The sequence below is a fragment of the Protomyctophum parallelum genome (assembly GCF_964188405.1).
Source record: "Protomyctophum parallelum genome assembly, chromosome: 11".
Classification (NCBI taxonomy): Eukaryota; Metazoa; Chordata; class Actinopteri; order Myctophiformes; family Myctophidae; genus Protomyctophum; species Protomyctophum parallelum.
This window is the reverse complement of record NC_139707.1, coordinates 36,054,227-36,073,838: the sequence shown is the minus strand read 5'-3', so window position 1 is coordinate 36,073,838 and position 19,612 is coordinate 36,054,227. Positions and strand designations below refer to the sequence as shown.

At 45.8% G+C, this 19,612-nt stretch overlaps 1 protein-coding gene across 1 annotated transcript in view; it reads right to left on the bottom strand.

Moving 5' to 3' along the window:
- The window catches only part of pdia5 (protein disulfide isomerase family A, member 5), an 81,937-nt gene that overhangs the window by 3,935 nt on the left and 58,390 nt on the right, over positions 1-19,612 (bottom strand). Inside the window, exons 14-15 of the mRNA XM_083776086.1 lie at positions 13,072-13,202; positions 5,877-5,947 (exon numbers count right to left, since the gene is read on the bottom strand). Of these exons, the coding sequence (XP_083632212.1) occupies positions 5,877-5,947; positions 13,072-13,202 (202 nt within the window). The remainder of the gene's footprint in view (positions 1-5,876; positions 5,948-13,071; positions 13,203-19,612) is intronic.

The following is a 19,612-nucleotide window of genomic DNA, read 5'->3' as shown; positions in this document are numbered from 1 at the left end:
AGATGGGGGTCGGAGGCCAATTACATATACTTTTTGGGGTTCTTGACATGAAATATTGAGCACCACTGATATAGAAACATGAGGTTATTTCAGAAAACTGGAGGATTTAGAAGATATAGGCTCAATTTATGTAACTTAGATAGGATTTTATGTAGACAACTAGAGACATAGCACTCTATAGTGTATACAATACGTTAGGGCTTCAAGCAACTAGTCGACTATTCAACTAGTCCACTAGTAAATCCACTAGTTGACCTGGTTGGTACTAGTTGACTAGTTGATAAGGGAAAAAAATATTTTTGTAGGCCTCAAGATCAGCTAGATTATAGTTATAGTCACCAATGTACACAGTTTTTAAATGTACAACTATTATTATTATTTTCTTTTACATAATAGGTAGGCCTAGTTAAACAACTAGTCGACTAGTCAACTAGGCAACTAGTCAACTAGTAAAAATCACTAGAAGTGAAAGCCCTAGTATCCGCATACTTTAGTTTCATTATATAGATATTTCACTGTTTCATAGCTTTCGTATGATTCATGATGACTATTTTTTATGTATTTGATGTATTACCATGTTTTGGTTCTCGCCTACTGTACTGCTCTGGATTCAGAGAGTCTGCTAAATGCCTAAATAGTAAATTGTAAAGCATGTCTCGGGGTGCTCTAATGCCGAGGTGATTTCATGGACACACCACAAGCTGCATGCTCAGCAGTGCTCATTTTAAGTAGTCCATGGACCTAATTAGCCCTTCGCTAAGTACCTCCCCAACCTGTCCTTGTCCAATAGGCACGTTAGCAGCGAGGAGACAGGGCAAGCTGTCCTTCTCCCCCACAGAGATGCATGTTAAATGACGGGATTTCTCCATATAAACAAACGATCATTTCAGTAGCAAGAGCTAAATGTCTTCTAAATCTAGTCAACCAGGTCTGCAGTATAGGCTATGCACTGGACAAATGTGCATGACATTATAAAAAAATAAACTAGAAAAACGAGGAAATGACAGCAAAATCAATCACCGTCCGACAGGAGTTTTCCTGTTGCACGGTCATTAGTGTTATTGCCATCACCTGGGTGGGTCAGTCGTGTGACTTTCTCGACGTTAAGCCGTGTATGTGTTCAACAACACAGCCATGCAAAATGACATTGACAGCTATGAGGTGACGAAAGCTTGACCTGCCATAGCTACAGCTGCTAAACTATTTGGAATGGCATTGGACAACAATTGCTTTTTGGAGTGGGATTTAGCTAGATTTTAGATCCAATCAGGGCGTACCAGAAACCTAACACATTAGCTCAGGCTATGTTGTCCCTAACACGCAAACAGTATTTCTTGCCCCGGGCGGGTATTGATAGAATGAGTCCACAGTCAAAGCTGAGGTACACCGAACATCAATTAGTTCCACTTGGGGAGCTCCTCCGGCACATGCAATGCTGCACTGATGACAAATGGCATTGAAGTGTTACTCGAGCCGACTTGAAAACCATTCTGAAACTCATTGTTCTGTTGTGATATGTAGTTTTTTCCTTGCACCGGCCCATGTCGTAATTATTCCCCATGAGCGACACACATTGCAATGAGTGGGGAGTGAGCTGGGCTGCCCTGGAATAGTTGCAAATCCCACAGGCCTAGTTCATTTAGAAAAACACGCTCGTAGTATTTCATTACACGTTTTGTTGCTGCCTTGCATGTCAACATTAACATTGTGATATAATGCTTCTGGCCGAAGCTTGATGATGCATTGAACAGGTCAGAAGTTTGAAAGACATTGAGGGAACTTTTTAACAGCGGAAGCCATAATGCAGACACAACCATACAGTACAATCTAACTACCCACTATACTATACTCCGGGTGCTCATCTCTGGGTATAATCAATCAGGTTTTCTCTGAATTGACAGCGGAAAATGAAGTCATGGAGGAATTGTTTTTTCAAAAAGGTCCACAGCCAATTCCGCTATTGATCCCCCTCTTCAGCTGATTGAGAGCCGCACCACATCTCATTGATCCCACACAGTCAGTTTTTTGAGAGCAGCTGCACGTTGTCACTTGGCGCGAGCTCAAGAGTCTGGCCCGTAATGTTTTTATCATTAATCCATTCTGGGCGGGAAACCCCTTTTGGTGTTTTTAAGCATTATGTTGTGCTTCAGCTGTTGAAAAATAGCAGACCTACAAGCTCGTAGAGCGGCACAGAGTGCCGCCCTACGAGCTTGTAGGTCTGCTATTTTTGAAAAAAAAACGTGAAAATGTGGCGCAAATCTTTGAATATATATTCTTTCAGAGCGAACGTTTTTAGCTTCTGGGGAGGTCCCTCCACTGGAACATATTTTCAGATGGGGGTCGGCGGCCAATTACATATATTTTTGGGGCTCCTTGACATGAAATAGTTTGAGAACCACTGACATAGAAACATGGGTTTTTCAGAAAACTGTCAGGATTTAGAAGACATTTTGTAGAATATGTTTTAAGATCTAAATGGGTTAAAGTGCTCGTGGGGAATATTGAGGCCTTACACGTGTTCACATTGTCCTTCACTCCCAAAGTTCTGAGACATTATAGGATGAATTACAAGCATGACTAGTAGCGCATACTTGCATCAGGAAAGCATTATATTCCGATCAGCATAGTGCTACTAAAGTACATGACTTATGCAGATAAGCCGTTTTAGTTTTGATGACAGTACTGCAGATGAGAAAAAGCATGGCCTCCTCCCAACGGTATAAGGTAGGTTTAGGCATCGTTTTACTAGGTTAAGGTTAGGAATAAGGTTAGGTTTAACCATTTAAGCATAATCTATTTAGGTTACTTTAGGAATACCAGGCCGCGCAGTTCCACCGGCTGTGGAAAGTGGACTCATATAATGGCTTTTTTACTGGAATTTGGAAAACAGAATTTATTGCTATACAGAAAACCTAGTTTTTGTCTAAGTTTGGAGACAAGATCAACAATATGACATTTAAAGTTTATCGTCAAGCCAGATGCCAAGATATTTATATTCAGAGACCCTCTCAATCGTGGAGCCTTCTGAAGAAGTTATAAGTACACTTTCCAAGTCAATATTCATAGCCCTAAGAAAACAGGATACATTTAGTTTTATTTTTTTAAACGAGTCTTGGATCAACCAGGCCTCGTTGCGACGCGTTTTGAGCTTGCAGATCAGCTATCTTTGCTATATTCAAATTAAAAACCTGAATATTTTTTCGCTGTTTTTGAATTGGAATCCTGAAAAGTAACCTTTTTATTGAATTTCAAATGCATTTAGTTATAGTTATGTTAAATTTATGAACTGTTAACATTTGACACAAAAAGACAATAACATAATACTAGTCATTAAGTACTAGTCATTTAATACTAGTCATGAAGTAATTAAAGCGGGTTTGAAATTGACACAGCTGAAGTCAATACTATTTCAAACATTACTGACCCCGGGCCGCCAGTTGCCCACACCTGCTTTATAACATAGTGAGGATTGAAGGCGTGAAGAGGTGCTCCACTATGTTGGAGCAGACTCACTGTGTAGGACACTGGACTACAAGGAATGAGAGCATGATGCATGGTGGTGATGGGACAGAGAATGAGGAATCTAGACATTTTAGCCTGTAATCCATCTTGTACTGTACTTGTACGGGGCCAAAATTATTATTATTCTTACTGGCTTCTGAAGATTCCATTACAGAAATCGGTGAACATTCAATCTTCATTACTCCCCTCCCTCAGAATGAGTGCTTATCAGACTGATGTAACTTAAGGTCGAAGTAGTATTATGTGAACAGTACATTCATTTTCTGACGACGTCCTACTGAAGTTCAGTTCAGTATTTTATTTGAGACTGAAAAGGGGATAGACATAGTGCAGGCATAACCCCGACCACCGGAAAAGGAATAAGAGACTTGCGCTTCAGATTCACCAGTCATTTGAGATGAGAAATAATCTCTCACTCCTTTGTGTGTGTGAGAGAAAGGGCTTTGGCCGTCACTGACAAAAAAAAAAAAGGCTGACATGTAAATAACTAAATATATTCCCCTTCAGCGAGAAGCAGCGTTCTGACACATCCTAATACAATCTCGACACAAACAACATCCCCTTTGCTTTCATGATGTTGTCAGGGGGGATTTGTTCGGAGATTATAAAAAAAAAAAAAAAAGCTTAGAGTTTTACAGTAACGTCGACCTTTCTTTCACACCATTTGGGATGGATTTATTGAAACGCCAGGCCACATTAGCACGCCACATTGCACGAGAGAATAATTATCTGTGGTTGACATTAAACGTTGCGATGCGTCCTTGTAATCTTTTGTTTTTTCAACGAGTGTCACTTCCGAGATGATATACATTTTGCTAGACACGCGTCCTAATTAGTTCAGTGTGTCTGGGCGTGTGTGTGTGACTGTGACTATGTGTGTGTGTGTGAGCGTGAGTGAGTGAGTGAGACTGAGTCACAGGCTAAAGGGAGGGTCCGATGCTTTCGGGAAGGCCGAGTCCAAGAATGAAGAGATTCTCCCTTAGTTGCTCGTTGGGTGTAAATAAATAGCCGATCACCAAGCTCACAACATGTTGCACTGGACATGTTTCCAGCTTGTAGATCGGCTATTTCCTGGTGTGCGACACTCGCACGAAACTAAGTGTAACTCAGGCATAACAGAGCATGAGTGATGATGAGGAGGAGGGAGGCTGTTGGGAGGTCACTCCTCAGGGGAAAAGAGTAGGAGTGAGTAGGACTGGAGAGGATAAGTGAGAGTGTAGTGTTATTATAGTCTCTGTACCTCAGATAACCCCCTCAGATAAGCCTTAGTACAGACTGAGGAGACTCTACAGACTTAAAAGCAAAGCCTCCTAAAAAAACAAGAAAAAACATTCCAAAGCTGACACATGGAGCCACAGAGCAAGGAAAGAGGAACCTGAAATTGGGAACATACTGGGATCAACATTTTAGTTGTATTATTGTGTCATGATGAGGCCTGCAAATAATGTGCACCGTGTCTGACGGTTTCATTGAGACATAAGGCTACCGTCCGGTCCAATATGCGCACGCACACCCACTGTATCCCCAATACAGACTGTGACCAACCCCCTGACTCTGAGTCAGAGATATTCATCTCTTACCGTAACCTCCCTCATACCCTCCCCCCACACACACACACACGGTTGTGTCTTCACAAAGCACATGTTAAAAATCTGCCCGACTCTAAAGGCCCTGACACATTGAACTGAAAGCGTCGCTGACGAGAACAGATGTGTCAAAGGGACTCTAATCAGCTGCATGTTGGGAGGTCGTTTAGAGGCCAGGATCACTGCATGCTTTTTATGTGAGGGTACCTACCCTAGGGGACACGGGGAGAACATGTGAGGGTACCTACCCTAGGGGACACGGGGAGAACATGTGAGGGTACCTACCCTAGGGGACACGGGGAGAACATGTGAGGGTACCTACCCTAGGGGACACGGGGATAACATGTGAGGGTACCTACCCTAGGGGACACAGGGGAGAACATGTGAGGGTACCTACCCTAGGGGACACGGGGAGAACATGTGAGGGTACCTACCCTAGGGGACACGGGGAGAACATGTGAGGGTACCTACCCTAGGGGACACGGGGAGAAAATGTGATGACACAGGGAGAACAATGAACATGTGAGGGTACCTACCCTAGGGGACACGGGGAGAACATGTTAGGGTACCTACCCTAGGGGACACGGGGAGAACATGCCTGGCAGCAGTAGCTGCCAGGCAGCAGTAGCTGTTGAAAAGATTGTGGGCTGGTCGTGTCGAGTTACAAGGACCGTTTCTCGCAATATTATACCTGAAGGGAGGAAAGCTATGATCTCCCAAACGAGATGATTGCAATTATGTGTACGAGTATGAGAAGGAGACACTAACCTTGCGGTCCTCCTTGAACAGGTCGGCGGCCGTGGTGAAGTGAGGAACAGCGTTCTTACAGTGCGGACACCCTGAAACAGAAGGCAGCGCGCACACACACACACACACACACACACACACACGCACACACATAAGCCAGGCAAATAAACGGCCCCCGTCAGATAACATAATGGCACGTTCCTCATAGGATTAGGCCCACATTAGGGATGCCTCGCTCGTATTTTTATGAGGATTAATACATCTCATAAATATGACAACGCAATGCACTCCCCCCTCTCCAGATGCCCTCCATATACTGTACATGTCAACGTGGTGGGAATACAGATCCAAGATAGACCCAAATGGCACAGACTGGCTTGTATGGTGAGGTCAACACATCATTCCATAACAGTGTTGATTTTGTCGACTAAAACTAAGACGAAAAATGTTCGTCTACTACCTTTTTTCACTGAGGAAAAGCTATGATGACTAAAAGTAAGAACAAATAAAAACTAGACTAAATGTTAGGGACTAGTGGACAAGAGTTATAAGTCATTTTACACTTGGTTGCATGCTGAAAATAGCAGATATCCAACCTGACAGATTGTAGATCTGCTATTTTCATCAAATGTTAAAATAGTCATTACGATGGCATCAAGGCTCGCCAAAACACATTTTAGTCGACTAAATCAACCGTAGATTTAGTCGACTAAAATCATAGGATGTTTAGTCGACTAAAACTAGACTAACAGTAAAACTATGACTAAAACTAAAATAGAAATAAACAACACCGTTCCATAAAATTGTGTTGTAAACCAGCCCTCTCATTAGTCTATCGCTATGGACACTGGTGGTGAACCAGGATAGGACTACAGAGTGAAATGCTGTGAGCCGAGTTTATAAGTCAGTTGAGTTTAAGTGTATTCTAAGTGCGTATAGGTCTGATTTAGCAGGGATCAAGTACGCCAAGTGCAGCCTCGACTGAATTATCTCTTGAGCCTTATGGAGCGGTTCTCTTTTTAATACTGTGAAACATCATTGATAAACCCCATGACACACTTATCTTGCCAACAGACCAAGCTTGCGTTTTACAGGAGTTCTCACTGCTAATGTCCAATCAGGCCTTTCAGGCCTTTCAGAGTACATGAACATCTATGGCAAACAAATCAACAGAACTTCCCAATTACTAGAATCACCATGCTGTTTTCTTTGCCAAAAAGAACAGACAAATCTAAAAGCTGACGTGTCACCATCTGCTATTTGTGACATGCCCACAACAATAGGGATGCTCCAATCATTTACGTCCATCATGCATACAAAGCATACATCATGCATACAAATCCATTCTTACATCCAGCTGAATAGGGGTTGGATATGGGATCCCTTACTTGCAAAACAAAATTATAGTGTGTGTGTAGTGTCAAATGACACATCGACCGGCACATTATTGACACCCAAAGAGGACCCACCAAAGTCACCACAAGTTTAAAGGACATAAGGCCACATCATCTCCTCATATTGCTGTAACAGAACCAACACCGTAGCCAGGATAGCTGGTCTCCTCCACACACCCAACCTCGCAGATCTAAATAATAAAGCCACTGACTGCAGTGCACCAGTGTTGATTTTGTTGACTAATACAGGGCAAAAATAAATTGAGAAATAAGAAAAAGAGAAAAGAAAGAAATATTTTCAAATACAAGAAATATTCGTCGACTACCTTTTTGACGAAAACTAAATGGAAACTAAATGAAAACTAAGCTATGTTTGGTTGCAAAGATGAAAATAGCCGATCTACAACAAGCTCACAACGCGTCGCGAGTGTAAAATCAGCCATTGCGAGGGCCCGCCAAAATACATTTTAGTTGACTGAATCAACTGTAGATTCGGTCGACTAAAACATTCCAGGTGACTAAAATGTGACTGAAAACTAAATGAAAACCATTCAAGAGACTGACTAAAACTAAAGTATAAATTTGCTGTCAAAAACAACAGTGCACTGCACACATTGCAACCATGCAGGTCTGTCAAAACCGATATTGATATAGGGAAACAGGCTAGGATCACTTACAATACGTCACGTCTACATGAATTGTTCAAACTACCGGTAGTTTCTTTCTAGATAGCCTGGGGTCCACCTATGCTTTCTGTGGCATAGGCAGCTCCCGGCAGGATCCGCCGGGATAATCTAGACGCAGCTGCGCGACATGAGACTAATTAATAGAGAGAGAGAGAGAGATGAGTGTGTTGTGTGTGTGTCCATTTAACAAAGCTACTGTATGCCATATTGGAGTGGAGTCGGCCCCAGACTTTCTTTCTTCTCCCCGTTTCCGAGGCTGATTTCTAGATGATAACGGCTAAAAGGGTAAAGATTTGGGCCCCCTCCTTCTGATCCCACAGGTCATTAACAGCATTAGCACACCAGACTCCAATTACAGTGATCGATGACGCCGGCAGCTAGGATGAAGTCTTCATTGCAGCACAAGCAGTCACATGTCTGCCGACAAGCACAGTTAGCACGCACGACTCCAATTACAGGCACGCTACCTGTACCTCATTTATAGGGTGCAAAAGCGTTGATTTCTTCTTTTAGATTTGGTTCACTGACCTTTGCTTTCACCGTGGCTTGCCAAAGCCATTTGCTTAAGTACTCTTTGGTTTTATGATTCGACCGAATCGTTACGTTGACATTCCAAGTGTTCGGAATTCTGAGCAATACAAAAATAAATACATAGGGGAGCCTCGTGTTTCTCTCCGTCAAGGTGAGACCAAAGTGACCATGCGGCGGATAGGTCATTTCTGACAGTGCATACAGGGCTCGACAGAGTACACCCTACCTGAGACACCATGCTGCCACTTAATGGAGGAGGAAGAGGAACACAAAGTGGATGAAAAGCACAGGGCATGTGACTGCGGTGGAGTTCAGGAATATCTTCTTGACTTTTTTTTCAAATTCCATATATTCCCCCCCCCCCCCCCAAGGCCTCGGCGCATTCTTGAAAGCCGCTAAAAGGCATGTCTGTTGTCAATAATGACACCTGCTGCTCTCATCTCTCTCTCTGTGTCCTCCTGGGAGAAAGCCTGCCATTTTCACTTGCTCTTGACATATGTAATTACTGGCGCGCAGAGAGAGAGAGAGAGAGAGAGAGAGAGAGAGAGAGAGAGAGAGAGAGAGAGAGAGAGAGAGAGAGAGAGAGAGAGAGAGAGAGAGAGAGAGAGAGAGAGAGAGAGAGAGAGAGAGAGAGAACATTCAATCAGGGGGCCGATCACGTCATTTTCAAGCACTATGTGGACTCGTGCAATATGGTCACTGGACTTGTGGAATAATGGTCTCTGGACCTTTAGTCTGGCACTTTGTGCTTTTGGGCTACGTGCAATAAGGGCCATGTGCAATATGGTCTTATCTAATGGTTTTTTTCTTCCTGCTCATATCCTTACTTATTACTTATTAATTATCTTTGCCCAGGAAGGTTTCAGAAGGTTCCCCTTCCATGACCATCATCAACCATCACCATTCTATCATCTCAGAAATTTTTGACATCTGAAACATTTTCTAAATATGAATTTAAGCACATGCTAGTTTAGCCCTTTTTTCTTCAGACCTTCTAGTGTTAAATGAGATATACTGCTCATATCTGCATTTACTACTGTACTTATTAATGTATCCTTACTGACATGGTTGCACTTTGGTGAGATGGGAGAATCTCATCTCATAGGAATCGGATCGGGAGCAAAACAAAATGTGATCCCTAGTATCAATATTATATCCATATCATATTAGACTGGATCTGGATTAGACTGAAAATATAAATATCGGATCGGGAAAGATCGGCATCGGCAGATACTCAAAATCAAATGATCGGAAATCGGATCGGGAGAAGAAAGAAAACGTGATCGGGACATCCCTACTAAAAACCCATTTGTACCATGCTGTACAACAGCAGCATAGTATAGTAGATTTACAAGCAGCCCAAATTGCAGATTTACAAGCTCGTTTGGCTTTTTAAATGTACATTTATTTGACAGGGACAATACAAAAAAAAATCACACCTGTGTGAACTGAGTGGTGCAACTCCCCACTTTTATTTTTGAGCGATGGAAATAAGCGAATTAGCACAACACCCCAATGCCCCATTCAATTCAATTAAATTCATTGAGGGCTCATAGTAGGGGAAATGCTTTTGCACAAAATAACACCTGGACCTCTTTGGTGGGGACGTAACAACTTCAAATAAAAGGTAAGAAAGCCTTCTAGTATGGAATTATCCTTTAATCCATTCTTGGCGGGAACCCCTTTTGGTGTTAGCATTATGTTATGCTTTAGCTATTGAAAAATAGCAAATCTACAAGCTCATAGCACGCCACCGAGTGGCGCACTACGAGCTTGTAGTGTAGGTCTGCTATTTTTGAAAAATCGAAGAACGACTGACATAGAAACATAGCTTTTTCAGAAAACTGTCAGGATGTAGAAGACATTTATAGAATCTGATCTCAGGTCAAAATGGGGCCGTGTGGAGTCTGCCAAGCCATTATCGAGAAAACAGAGTGCAGAGCGCTCCGTGCAGAGTCCCTTTGTGGCCGGGACAGACGTGTGTTCTATAGCAGGGGTACTCAACTGGCGGACCGCGGTCCACGACCGGACCGCGGACCACCTCTCTGCGGACCCTAGGCAAAAGAAAATCTCTCCTGAGCTCAGGCCAGGCCAGCCACAGTCAATTTCAATTCAATTCAGGCAGTGTTGCTGCAGCACAACTACATTGTGTGTCTTATGTTAATGGAGGGAAGAAGTTAATAATATAAATAACATCAGATGGTACATTTCTCATGTGAAATTGCTGCAAAGGCCCCCAAAATGTCCCCCAAGGGCCCCCAAAATTCTGGCGCGCGCGTGTGTGATTTGGATTTGGAGTTCCACTCCGGGCCTGCACTCTGCACCCCATTATTGGTTGGTTGGAAGGGGATCTGATTTGTATAAGCTTGGCTTGACCATACTAAAGGGGCATAGAGCCCCGCTCTCCGATGGACGCCGCGCATGGGACCGGACCTCGGTCTTATTCAAAACAATATTTGTGGACCTTCATCATTTCTAGTCGAGGACCCCTGTTCTATAGTTACGTGCGATTGTGCGTGCGTGACTAGCCTACAGTATAGTATGTGTAATATACAGACACTTCTGTGTTTGTGTATTTCGTGTGAGACCCCCGGAGGGATGTGTTGAGTAATGGGAGGCAGAACTGCATTGTCGGGCTTTCGACCAACACGTACGTCTATTCTCAGCGAACTGAGTCATCCTCTGCCTCTCCCTATGGCTTAGGTGGAGTTTATATATTGTGATGACGTGTGTTGGCACTTGGCAGTCATCCCCACGTTACGTATATGGTCGATCAAAGTCATCCAACCCCAGGATGAGGAAACAGTGTGCAATAACGTGAACTTTCACACGCCCTTATAAGAGTTTGTTCGGATCAGCTAAGGTGATCTTCAGGCTCCATCATTGCCCGTAGCACTTGCCCCGACAACCTTACAGGCGTATGCAAAGGCCCAACTTATGTAACTTAGATAGCATTTTTATGTAGACTTAGATAGCATTTTATGTAGACATAGCACTATAAGGTATACATGCATATTTTCATTAAATAGATATGCCACTGTTACGTTCTTAGCCTACGTATGATTCGGGGTGCATACTTAGTTTAGACTTGGTTAGACATGGGTTAAGGTTAGGTTTAGGTGTGCTGCCCGTGGGAGGTTAGGTTTAGGGTGAGGGTTTGAGATAGGTTGTAGTTGTAGGACTAATGGCTGGTCTAACCAATGACTAGTCTAAACCAAAACCTGTCTAAACTAAGTACTGCACCCGTATGATTCATGATAACTAAGTTTTTATGTATGTGATGTATTGCCATGCTGTTTGTTCTTGCTTAATGTAAGTCGCTCTGGATTAAGAGCGTCTGCTAAAAAATGCCCAAATTGTAAATTATGATGAATTTGAATGGAAGTTCAAAGTGACACCATGGAGAGCTTATTGTCCTAGGTCTGAATTTCAAATCCTAATGTTGATTTCTGCCGCTGACGTAGTTGACGTGATAAGGGGCTTGTTATTGATTCAGAACGGTCTCGCTGATATCTACCATGTAGTAGCGCTACCGGTCGCTATAGGCAGCGCTCGCTTCTGTTGTGGTCCGTCAATTAAATGTTTCCCCCGCCGTCCACTTCCATTTATAAGCGGCTTTGGCCCCTGTGAGAGGGAGGATGACTGATTTAAGCAGTCACACCTGGCCTGAGTCAAACTAGAACTGGACTCTGAGCTGGGTGTGGCTGCGCACCTGTTGTGCATGGACTTGATCAAGGCACAACAGGTTAAATCAGTCATCTCCACAAACACTCAGGAGAGAGAACCTCTGTCCGGACAGTGGAGAGCCATCTGCTCTCCTGTGTAAACTGACATTGTGAATTTGTGAGGCTTTCAAATTGTTATGCCCTGGCTTAAGAGGAATAAAACAGCCTACTTGAGAACACCTGCCTGTGTCGGGTCCTTCCTGGCCCTGGGTAGTGACTACATTGTCACAGCCCCATTTTTCTTGGAATTGAACAGAACGTTGATGTTAGGGGCTCATTGCTAAAAATCATCGCTACCTCACAGTTACAATATTAACGCTTCTGATTACTTTTAAAGTTATATGATGCTATAGGCGATTTTGCAAGTGAAATTTGGTGTCTTACCGTCTTCAAAGTAAAAGATCCCTTTTCTACAGCCAGCGGTGAGGGACATTTAGACTGAATCGTGGGAGGCAAACACAAATGTTCTCAAATGATATTATCTAGTGTTTAACCCACAGGATCTGCCTGTGCGTCCCGCACACCGCACAGAACCGCTGACAGCTCTGTGTGTCAGAGGAGGCATTTGGTAGTCTCTATAGTTACCCTCCCCAGACCAGACCAACAGTGGGGAAGGTTGGGCAGTGACAGACAGTACACATGGGGAATTGAAGGCCTATTCATAGTCTGGATTTCCGGTGGCGAGGTGACCACCGGAGCTGTAATAACGTGGAGCGATGGCGAGTAAAACAGAGACAAGGGCTGGTTTTTGCTGTTCACCGCAGCTCAGTGACGTCATGTTGTATAGTTGCTGTGGTCGGTCACCTCACCACCGATAAATCAGACTATGAATAACACTTGACAGAGACAAAATGGCGTGGCTGTGTTGTATAGTTCTTACATGGAGCGTAGAACATGACCAGAGCGTGCTTCTTCTTCTTCAGTGCTTCTCGGAAATCCTCTAATCCAAGATGGCTGACGCTGGACGGCTTGTCCTCCCAGGACTGCTCTGGTGGAGGGGGAGCTTGTGGGCTAAATCGGACGAAGAGAGGCAAAATATAAGACAATATGTTAAGACATACTGCATGGCTTTCAATTAGATTAGATGGCTTTATTATCCACACAGGGAATATCGTTTTGTTCGGGTCAATGCATACATTTACGATATTCAGTCAAGATAATACACAAATATACACCAAAATAAAATAAAAAAACACCCAGCCAAAGTTCTTACATTTCATAAAATGTAAGCTAATAATGAATTCAAAAACGGTCTTTTTGAGTTTTAAATCTCTGTTATTGTTTTTGTACTGATCTGCCACTGTTTTATCCTCTTTGCTATTGTCCTATTGTTTTAACCGCCTGCCTGTTGTTAACGTTGTTCTTGTTAATGTTTTTATTATTTTTATTCTGCTCTGTAAATCACTTTGGGCTGAATTTATGTATGAAAGGTGCTATATAAATAAAGTTTATTATTATTATTTAAAAGAAAACAATGTCCTCTGCACACTTGTGGAACGTCCCATAATGTGTTGGTTTTCACGTGAGTGCATGTACAGTATACATGTACATGTATGATGTCCATGGAAGATGTTAGCAAAGCTCATCCAGGCACCCGTCTGTGTGCATCTGCGTGCGTGTTTATTAACCCATTCTGAACGGGAACCCCCTTTTGGTGTTTTAAGCATTATGTTATACTTTAGCTATTAAAAAATAGCAGATCTACAAGCTCGTAGCGCGGCACTGGTCTGCTATTTTTGAAAAGTCCTGAAAATGTGGTGCAAATCTTTGAGTAAATATTCTTTCACAGTGAACATGCTTCTGGCAGGGGCGCGGGGGGTCCCTGGCTGGAACAACATATTTTCAGATGGGGGGGTGAATTACATATAATCTTGAGGGTCCTTGACATGAAAGTGTTTGAGAACCACGGACATAGAAACATGGGTATTTCCGAAAACTGTCAGGATTTAGAAGACATTTTGTAGAATCGTTCCCAGGTCAAAATGGGTTAAAGGAGCCTAATGGCAGAGGGGAATGAAACTGGCACTGCCCTTTGCATTATTGAATTTAGAGGCCCCCCCATGTTCTCCTACCCGAGGGCAGGACCTCGAAGATGGTGGTGCGTTGAGTTGGGTTACCCGCATTCTCTTATGGATTGATTGAGACTTGGGATACAAATCAAACGATAGTTACGTATGTAACTACGGTTCTATGAGTCCTGAATGACCGCCAGAGGCGGTGCTTTAAGCACTGAATACGTCCCTTCGCGCATGCGCAGTCGAGTATTTTATACCAACAATGTCGGTTGACCCCGTGATGACCCGGAGTCGTCTATAACTTCCGGCAGTCATCCGGGGGCTCAGTCCCTACAGAATCTTCTCGCGAGAACACGAGGATTCTGAGTGACAAGAGTGCCTCTGGCGGTCATTCAGGACTCATAGAACCGTAGTTACATACGTAACTATCGTTCTATTTCGTCCCTGCTGACCGCCAGAGGCGGTGCTTTAAGCACTGAATGACTTATACCAGCCAAGTCACGAGGAATCCTGATTACAGACCTCAAAGGGTAGAACCGGAGGATTCGGGGAAGAGGGCCACGTCCACTGGGTGGGGAGTGGCAACATTCACCCTGTAGTACCTTGAGAAAGTGCCTGCCGAAGCCCATGAGGCGGCGGCACAAATGTCCTCCAAGGGCACCTCTCTCATGGCAGCCCATGATGTGGAAATGCTCCTTGTAGAGTGGCACCTACAAGGTTACTTGCCTCATAGGCGTGGCTGATTGTGTCTACAATCCAGTGGGACGGGCGCTGCTTGGAGGGAGCGCCGCCTTTGTTCACACCACTATGGCAAAAGAACAGCTGCTCTGCTCGCCTGATGCGTGCAGTAGCTTCAATGTAGGCTCTCAGGGCCCGGACTGGGCACAACAGCTCCAGTTTGTCTGTCAGCTCCCCAGGTGGGGGGTTGAATCGAGCCAGCCTGATAGGCCGGTTGAGGTGAGCCTGCGACAGCACCTTCGGGAGGAATGCTATGTTTGGCCACAGCGTGACCCGAGCCGTCAGCGTTCCACCTCAGACATGATTCGCTGACTGACAGAGCGTGCAGTTCACTGACGCGCTTTGCCAATGTAATGGCCAGGAGAAGGGCTGTCTTGCATGACACCCACTTCAGCTCTGCCTGTGCCAAGGGTTCGAAGGTAGGCCCGCACAGGGCGTCCAGTACCCGGTTAAGGTCCCATGAGTATGAGAATGTGTGCTATAGAGCGGAGCGCACCACTTGCCGCTCCAGCACAATGCCGTGTTCGGCCCAGTAGACTGGCATAAACTTCATATGGGTCCCATCAGATTCAAGACATGTCGACACCCGTCTGTCTTGCGTCACGAGGAAGTATGTAGATCGGACTTCCCTTAGTGTGACTGAGGATATACAGCCTCTGTTGCGCCCTTGGGCAGGAGGACACATCACTCCTGGTCTGATAGTAGGGCTCTCGTCATGTTGCTGATAATGGCCATTTTGACCCGCCGGATATGGGGGGCTGGCGTCAGAAGGCACTGCACAGCCCGGAAAGTCACAGTCACAGTCAGGTCCCTGCGTGGGACACCAGGGAACACGCTGGCCTCTAGTGTGGGCCGGCGGTGATACGCGAGCTCCGAGGGCAGTCAAGATGATTTCATCAATGTTGGAGCTCGGCCCTTTGGGAGGCGGGATGTGTCGTAGGCCTGCAAGCTGCAGCCTGGTCTTCCCCCCCTGGATGGTTCGCTCCGGCGATTCTCGCCCGGCTGAACCACCTAGTGCTCCTGGCTCCTCAGGGAGACTACGGAGAGTTGGCCTAGGCTCATCAGTCAAGCTTGACTGTGAAAACCCGACTGGGGACGGGCTAGAGATACGATGGACATCAGCCGCCCACGCTCTGAGGACATGACGCCGATGCCTCCAGTGACACACCAAAGGTGACTGAGCCAGTATTAACGTTGCCACTATTAAGTGTGAACGGGAGGCCCCAGTGAGCAGGTTGTCTGTGCTCCTGCACTGGGGTCGAGGTCACCTAGCGTTCTGCCGCCGGGCCTCGTTGGGGAACACAATGAGGGATGCAATGACAGGCTTGGTGGCTGGCATGTAACCCAGGCCAGCCCTTATCGCCTTGTGCGTTCAAATCTATTAAAGTGTCACGTCGCAACGGGTCCCAGGACACTTTTCCCAATCAGGGCAGGGCTGCCGGGATTTCACCATCGGTATAGAGATGGGAGAGGGCCCTGATCGTTCGCCCGGCAGGCCTGTAGCTGTCTCAGGTACAGGCGTGGGGGACGGCGAAGACAGCAAGAAGAAGGCGCTTGGAGGAGCCGACTGCCTGCTTTAGTATGCGTTCCACGGCTATGCGCATGAGCTGAGAAGTGGGAGGCCGGCTCTGATGCCTGGGAGGCACCGCCTTCTGCATCTTCCTCATAGTCATGGAAGTGCGTAGCTTAAGCTGTCGGGGAGAGCACATCAACCTCGAGTCAGTTGTGGCATCGGAGAGGTAGGCGCTTCGGCACCCTCCGAGGTGCCTAGGTGTTATCTGAAGTGAGCATGGCCCTCATGCGGGCCAACTCTGCAGATAGCTGAGCCCTCTCGGATCTGCTGTAGTCAGCGGTCAGACCTTTTCCTCCTGGCACACGGGGCAGGACCAAGGTCGGCTCACGGCTGAAGGAGAGCTTCACACGAGGTACAAAAGTGGGAGCTCTCCATTGTGGTGGCACCGGTTACTCTGGACCGGCCGGTGCACACAAGTCCCAACTAGCCCAGGGCGCGGACGCTACTGGTTGCTAGGTGTTGGCCATATGCTTGAGGGAGCGCATACGCTGTCTGTACCAGCAGAGGCTTTCGAGGTACGAAAGTGGGTGCTCTCCGTTGTGGTGGCACCGGTTCCTTTGGACCGGCCGGTGCACACCAGTCCCAACTAGCCCAGGGCGCGGACGCTACTGGTTTGCTAGGTGTTGGCCATATGCTGCAGGGAGGGGGCGCGTACGCTGCCTGTGCCAGCAGAGGCTTTAACTTAGATCGGCATATAATGACTTAATCGAAAAACTGAATGCTGCTATACCTGCCGCAGCATGTGAATATGCATTTACGTTTATGCAAATGCTCATTGCAGCACTTTGGGATTCAACCAGATGTAAAGTGCATCATAGAAACAGCACACAAACGTTGCTGTTAGATAGACTTTGCGACCTGCATGGTCGCGGTGGGGGAGGGGAGCTTTACGCTACCTGTACCCCCGGCGGAGGCTTACTTATAATTTATGATAATAAAGTAGCCTTCAGTCAAGGTTTGGACGCTGCTATGTAGCAGCTGTAGTGTTTCCTATGTGACCGTTTATCACGGCACTATGACGCTTATCCAAACTCCAGTGCATTATTATTTATGTTTGCTAGTCCAGAGCGAAACAAAAGACACTTCCAATACACTAGTCACGTGTGCACTACTACGCATTCATGCTGGGAGGAGGGAGCGCTACCGCTGCCTACCCCAGCCAGGTTCGGTTAAATAAACCGACACAAGCTAGTTTTGGAGAAAAGGCTACAACCGATAGCTCCACCGATAGGGGCCACCTGCTGAAGGAAGGGAGCGCGTACGCTGCCTGTATCAGCTGCAGCTAAAGAACATAACAAGCTATACACCAATAGCTGTTAATAAATGCTTGAGCTAACAAACGATTAGTAGTAAGTAACATCAAGCTGGCCGTATGCTGGAGGAGCGGAGCGCATACGCTGCCTGCCCTGTACCAGCTGGGCCAACAAACAGTAAGGCAAGCTATATACAGATAGCTTTTTATCTTCAATAGTATAATAAGCGCTTGGGCTACAACTACAGGTAGCAGCGCCAGTTAGAGAGCTATGCTGGAGACCAGCTAGGCTACAAAAAAACAAGACAAGCTATAGCCTGTTCATACACAGCTTTAACTTTAAGCTACTGGTAGCAGCTGTGAGCTACGCTGTCAGCAGCGCCAGATACTCTGTGCTGGGGACCAGCTGGGCTAATAGGACCTACAGGTACCCAGGGGCACTAATCCGACCTGTGGGAACAAACCAGGTTGCACCCACTGTATATGCAAAAAACTGTTAATGGAGCTTTGAGCTCCAGACATACTGGTAGCAGCTTCAGCTAGGCCCACTACTGGGGGCCAGCTGGGTTAACAACCAGACAGGCTATGTACACCAGTAGCTGTTAGTACTATTTTGCTACAAACTATACTGGTAGCAACATCAATACCCTGGGAGGACGCAGGAAGCTGCTCCTGTACCGGGCTGATAATAACAACAATACAGCTATTCGCAAAAGCAGTTAAGCTTGAATGCTGCCGATATCGGTATATGGCTTTGGCCAGCAAGGCTCTTGCCATCACCAGCAGGGGCTAAACAAAGCTTAAAAAGTAGCGTGTTTAACAAACGAAGGTAATATGACAGTGTTCTTATCCTTCTGCAGTCTTATAGTCGCTTATAATAAGCGCTAGCGTTCACAGTCGAACAGACCTCGTATGCAGAGCAGGGAGGCGGCGCGAACGCAGCCTTTACCCACACACAGGAGGTTATGCCATGATAAGTATATGATATCATATGAACGTCTGTTTAGCGGGGATAGCGCCGCTTTAAACGATAACGTACCTTCTGTCCGGGGAGGGTTTTGTTAGCCTTCATTACCGGCGAGGGAGATTGGACGCTCCTGCGTCCACGTGACATGGGTTGTCACCGAGTGCCTCCCTCAGATGTTGGGGGCCAAGGCACCCAGGGCAGAGGTCATGCCCATCCTCTGGCCGCAGAGGAGCCTGGCAGGAGGTGCACAGGTGGTGGCGGGGTTCGTCCATTGGAAACCCGCAGATGTAGCCCAGAGCGCGGACGCTAGTGGTCGCTAGGGGTGGAGCCGTAAACTGGTAGGAAGGGAGCGCGGACGCTGCCTGTGCCAGTAGAGGCTACTGTAGCTGCTAAAGGCCGCTTAGCTGGAGGGAGGGGGCGCGCACGCCGCCTATGCCAGGTAAGGGGTGCTCTAGCAGAGACCAGTATATATGATATATATATAATGATATAGTTATATATATATAATTTCAGAAAAACCAACCTATAAAGTGGCAATGGCTCTGTGCCGAAATTAAAGTACACTATTTGAGAACAAGTGACTAAATCAGTCAAGCCAATTCATATAACCGGGGTTACTGACGTAACCTCGCGGTGGTGCTATATAGCTGGCCAGTGCCAGCAAAGACTCATTCAGAGAGGCAGAGTAATATAGCAGTAAATAAGTACACTTATAAGTAGTATAAGTATAAGTAGTATAAGTATAAGTAGTAAGCAAATAATAATAGCGTCGACTCACGTGCTGGGAGCGGGTAGCGCTAACCGTCACCAGCACTGCGGCGCAGCCTTCGTGGGAAAACAAGACAGCGTAAGCTGTCAAAGAGAACGAGCTATCCG